The sequence below is a fragment of the Meleagris gallopavo genome, chromosome Z (genome assembly GCF_000146605.3).
Source record: "Meleagris gallopavo isolate NT-WF06-2002-E0010 breed Aviagen turkey brand Nicholas breeding stock chromosome Z, Turkey_5.1, whole genome shotgun sequence".
Classification (NCBI taxonomy): domain Eukaryota; kingdom Metazoa; phylum Chordata; class Aves; order Galliformes; family Phasianidae; genus Meleagris; species Meleagris gallopavo.
Genome location: NC_015041.2, coordinates 63,191,720 through 63,196,914, shown reverse-complemented (window position 1 = coordinate 63,196,914; position 5,195 = coordinate 63,191,720). Strand labels below are relative to the sequence as shown.

General features: G+C 51.7%; 1 protein-coding gene across 2 annotated transcripts in view; it reads left to right on the top strand.

Moving 5' to 3' along the window:
* B4GALT1 (beta-1,4-galactosyltransferase 1) overlaps nucleotides 1-5,189 on the top strand; it is a 10,404-nt gene extending 5,215 nt beyond the window's left edge. For both annotated transcript variants that reach the window (XM_010726183.3, XM_031557395.1), the window contains exons 3-4: nucleotides 3,308-3,495; nucleotides 4,328-5,189. In XM_010726183.3, the coding sequence (XP_010724485.1) occupies nucleotides 3,308-3,495; nucleotides 4,328-4,454 (315 nt within the window). In that variant the 3' untranslated portion in view covers nucleotides 4,455-5,189. The remainder of the gene's footprint in view (nucleotides 1-3,307; nucleotides 3,496-4,327) is intronic.
* The last annotated feature ends 6 nt before the right edge of the window (nucleotides 5,190-5,195 follow it).

The window sequence follows — 5,195 nt, the reverse complement described above, 5'->3', positions numbered from 1 at the left end:
TTTATTTTTCCTTCTAGTGGGGAAATATTACCTTTACTTGTTAATCCTGTCTGTAGCAAAGCAATCACTGAAGCAAGGAGAATTACTGTGTGATCTGATTCTTACACGCTGCCTACGTGCTCTTCTGTCCTCTGCATCTCATAAAAAGAAAGAGGAGCGCTTGAGCCCCGCTACTGCTGCACTGGTAATGTCAAACTTCTTCCTTTCGGAGCAACGCGTTTCTGTCTTGAGCCCGTTGTGTCTCTGCCACACTGGCCCTGTGTGCCTGAATGTGTCAGAGCAGGGTTTGGCTGAAGCCAGAGCAATGTTTCTGAGATGCCCAGTGTGTAACAGGAGCCAGTGGAAAATGTGTATTATGCAACTGCTGCATAACCCAAACCTGACACAAGCTCCAGTTATCCAACCATTTTGCACTGGCCTCCAGCATTTGTCTGTAGTGTCCTTCTTAGCAGTTTTCCAGAGAGTGTGTGTGTGTGAAGGTGTGTGTGTGTGTGTCTGTGTGTACGGGCGGCATTGTGCTCGTCCATCTCATTTTGCAGGGTGCACCAGAGCTCCCCAGGTGTGGAGCACAGATGGAGCAGTGCTTAGCTCCTGCCCACCCCTGCTGTTGGGTGCAGCAGATTTTCCTGCAGCTGCTCTCTTCTTGTACCCACTATTAGGGGTGCGGGAGTCTGCCTTTCCTGCGCAGGGCAGAGGTGGATCATGCTGCTGTGGGAAGAGTTCACAGCACTTCAGAATGCCCCAACAGAGAAGCAGCAAGGGTTTTCTTGGTATCTCCCTGTGGCCCTGGAAATCTATTTCCACCTGCGTGTGGATGCCCATGTGGGCACCATGTGCGTGTGGATCAAATTGGCTTGGAGGATCCCCGACTTGGCTGACAGCCTCCTGATGGGGGTGATAGCCTACCAAAAACACATCCTTGCCATTACCTGCCTCAGACTCACCAGGTTCAGAATGAGATTGAAGGAGGTGCATCCCCAAGTCCTCCGCCCTGCTTTGTAACTGCAGCAGGCATCACAGAGCTGTCTCCTACCTCTGAGCACGAAGCAGGATGAAACTGGGGTGAAACTACCATTCAGATGGCACCTCGCTGTTTTGGAAGCCCGTTAGCACAGGTGGCAGTTCTGTACTGATGTGACTGATACTGAAACAAGGCAGCAGTGTCCTTAGGTGAGTTTGGCTGAGCAGACCAGGTCCAGCAAAGGTGAGCAATGGAAGTAAGTAAACCTGGCTGCTGTTCTCCCAGGGCTAATCCTCTGCGTGTGTGAGCAGCAGCCAGTGCTGGTCTGTGAGGTTGAGGCAATTGGCCTCGTGGATCTCACGGATCAGCGACTGACGACAAGTTTGTATGTACTGGCAGAGACAAAGGGAGTAAAGCCACTGGTGCTGGGCACAAATGATGGCTTCTGATGTGGGTTGAGTTCTGAGGTGAGAAATCACAGGGAGAAATTTGTCCAGGAAAAACTAGTTAGCAGAAACATGCTTGCACTGCATCTTTTCTTGTTGAAAGCCCAGGAAATAAGTGCAGGGGTTATGCTTGGAGCCTGTATCTGCTGCATGGCTCTTCAGGGCAATGCTTCTTGGCCAAAGAGTGTCCAAACAGATCCCTTCCCACGTGGCAGAGAGCAGGAGCACCTACGGTACATGGAGCTGCCAAGCGAGGCCAGAGATGGACATTGCTTCTGTTCTGCTTCACCTGCTCTTCTGTTGCCAGTGGTGCCACGTCCTACACCACCTGCCCAGAAAGGTGGTAGCTGCCTAGAAAGGGCTCCTGTCACAAAGCTGGGAGTCAGTCAGAGTCAGAAACCTGCAAAACCGCTCGCAGTTTGGAGAGATTTGAATCCCACAGACAGCAGAGATGCTGATGCTTCTGAATTGTCTTGGTTACGGAACAGCTTTCTCCAAAAAGTAAAACTTCTTGGGTGGTGTCAAGAGATGTGAAAATGCAGCTTCTGGTAGAATTATTAATCCCTGTGTATCCCCTGGCTGAGTTAGAGGCCAGCTGAAGGCAGGGTTAAATAAGGCTGAGCCTCTGCTGATCATAAAACCAACGTGGAACACTCTCTTTGCCTTGAGGTGGTGTGAAGAGAAGAGCAGCCGAAGGGGATGAAGTGAGCAAGCTCAGCTCCTGTTGCAGGAGAGCCCCCGGGCTTTGCTTCTGAGGCCCAGCTTCTGGCGTGGCCCAAAACGTTCCCTGTGGGCCAGCTCTCCTGCGCCAGTGCTGTGAGCCCCAGCTGTGCGTAGGCCGTGGGCTCTGCAGCCCCTTTGCCCACAGACCAAAGCCCTCTGTTCCCACAGCTGTAGCCGCTCCCTCTCCCCATCCCCTTTGTTCAGCTTTCCTTTGCCTCCTGCGCTCAAGTTTTCACAGATCTTGCTTATGCATGAGGACGATCAGCTTCCCACCATCTTGGTAAAGGCATGAGCCCTTTTATTTCAGGTGAGGGTGCTGAGAACCGGCTCAGATCCTCCCCCGCTAAAGTTCACTCCTCTCTGTGAAGTCATTTAGGCCCCAGGCAGACAATGAAAGCTTTTGAAAGCTGTGGTTCGACGCTTGCACGTTAAATCCTTCGTTTGAAAGATAGTTGTAACTGTTTCACGGTTAAATTTTTTGCTTTCAGGCTGCAGAGCCATTAACCAGTTTGGATTAATCAGTTTCCAAACAGATTATTTATTAACCAAGCAGAGCCATTCAAGAAAGGAGGTAAATGTGATGCTTGAGGCTGCTCTCCGAGTTTTATCGGTCCTTGATTTGTGTCCCACACCAGACTTGTAGAAGGGCAGGGAGCTGATTTGCACACTCTCATGCATGCATGCACATGCTGCTGGAGCCAGGCATGGCAGGCAGTCCTTTGCTCGACATTGCTTGAAGCTGTGGAGAGGGAGAGGTTGGATGTGGTAGAGCAGGGAGGGGCTGCCAGTTTGGGTTTTGGCAAAAAAGCTCCAGTCTCTTTCAGCATTGCCTCGTGGTGCTCCCTGCACAGGGCTTGGGCTTGGTGCTGCTGTCAGGGTTTGTGCTGGGTGAGAAACCGTCCTGGGCCTCCACTGTCCCTGTGCACATGGGTACAGCCCCGCTGCTGGACCTGAGAGCACCCCAGTGACTTGCTGGCCACATCTGTGTGGCACTGCAAGTGCTGCAAAATGCCTCTGTGCAGGAGGCTGGGCCCACTTCTCTGACCATGTGGCTGCTCTACGGCTGGGACCAGATCAGTGCCACCTCCCAGCAATGCCAAAGGCCTGTGAACCCCATGACAGGTAGGAGACTGGTGGTTTCCACTACTTAATTCAGTGTTTATTTGTTTTAAACCAGGATGGAGATGAAGAATTTAACCGTGCTAAACTGCTGAATGTAGGATTCATGGAGGCTTTGAAGGAGTATGACTATGAGTGCTTTGTGTTTAGTGACGTAGACCTGATCCCGATGGATGACAGGAACACCTACAAGTGCTACAGCCAACCAAGGCACCTTTCTGTCTCCATGGATAAATTTGGATTTAGGTGAGACGCCTTTCGGAGGGGCATTTCCTTCCTCACACTGCCATGATCATTGTAGGCTGGGTGCAGCATTGCGCATCCCCACCTACCAGTGGAAGCCTGGGAAAACATCTCTGGAAAATTCTGGTGGCACACATGTCTCTGCAGGGAGTGGGTGGCTTGGAGCAGGGAGTGAAGCAGAGCCACGTGCTGCCACGCACAGTGGCTGAGCAGCCAGACACAGGGCTGGGAGGAACGGGGAGACTGGTGTCCTGCAGCTGCCCGTGTCCCTTCTTATGTTTCAGAGTGTCAGACGGCTCTTGTTTCTGCCCAGCCTGGAAAGTGAGGCATTCTCATACAGTGAGGACCATGCATGATGGTAGATAAGGCTGTCAGGTGTTATTTTGAGAACAAAATGAAGTATTTTTGGCTGTTCCATTTCAGACCACAGCGGGACCTGCCTTGGTGTCTGGAGGCAGAATAAAACTTGAGTGCCTGCCAGCACGTGTGTACCTCAGGCTGCTGTCAACACAGCTGTGGCTTTTCTTTCCTTTCTATTTTCCATGCCAGATCTCCTCGTGGGAGTGTAAAAACTCATCTATTAAGAGAGCAATGGGTTTGGCCCCACACAGCCAGCCTATCTCTGCCCAGACCCACGCCCACGTGCAAGACTGTCAGCAGTCCTGTGGTTTCTCCTTGCAGCCAGGTGAAGCTTAGAACGGAAAGGCCCCAAGACTGCTTGCTGAAGCAGACAAGATCTGGGTCCCAGTGGGTCTCACTGGTGGGTTGGTGGCTGGACCATCAGCTGGGGTAAAGGTCGCTGCAACCCCTAATGGTGTGTTCTCCTTAATTCCAGGTTACCCTACAATCAGTATTTTGGAGGCGTGTCTGCCTTGAGCAAAGAACAATTCACAAAGATCAATGGGTTCCCAAACAATTACTGGGGCTGGGGCGGCGAAGACGATGACATTTACAACAGGTAAAGCTGCCCACCTTGCAGCTGGAGCACCTCCACCCATCAGGACCTGCCTTCAGGGGGCTTGGGGTGCATGGTGGGAGGGGGAGGAGAAGATCACCACCCACAGAACCCATCCCAAGGCTCTGCAGGTGGCAGCCTGCCAGTGCATCTCTTTGTGCCCGGGAGGGATTCGTCTGTCAGGTTTTAAGGAGCTCTAAACAATGCTGGAAGCCTTTGCTTCCCATCGAGAGGAAGGCTGAGCAATGCCCACGATTGCAGATGAAGTGGGATGTCTTAGTGCAGGGCAGGCTGGGCCCAGTTCTGCCGGAAGGTGGGGGCAGAGGATGTCTGTGGGGTTGCTACCTTTGTTCCCAGGAAGATGGGGCAATCACTTTGAGATATAATCCTGGGAACTCAGATTTGAGAAGCTTTTGACTGCAAGATACACCCTGCATGGTCCTTTCTTTGGGCTTTCCAAACTCTCCTGACCTTCAGGGAGAGCTTCCTTGAGCAGAAGTGCTGAGGATCTGCAGCTGTCCAGTAAACCAAGAAAGGTGAAATCTTGTCTTTTGAGGCACTTGGCTTTCTAGGGGTAGGAAACCTATTAAAAAAAAATAAAAATAACAACAAACAAACAAACAAACAAAACACAGAGGGAGATACAGAAAGGAAGAATTCAAGCACGTTCCCAGCATTGGCATCTGTGATGTGCACGTGCCTTGTAGAGAGCCCACCAATTTGATGGGCTGCCCCCTCCCCGTGTGGT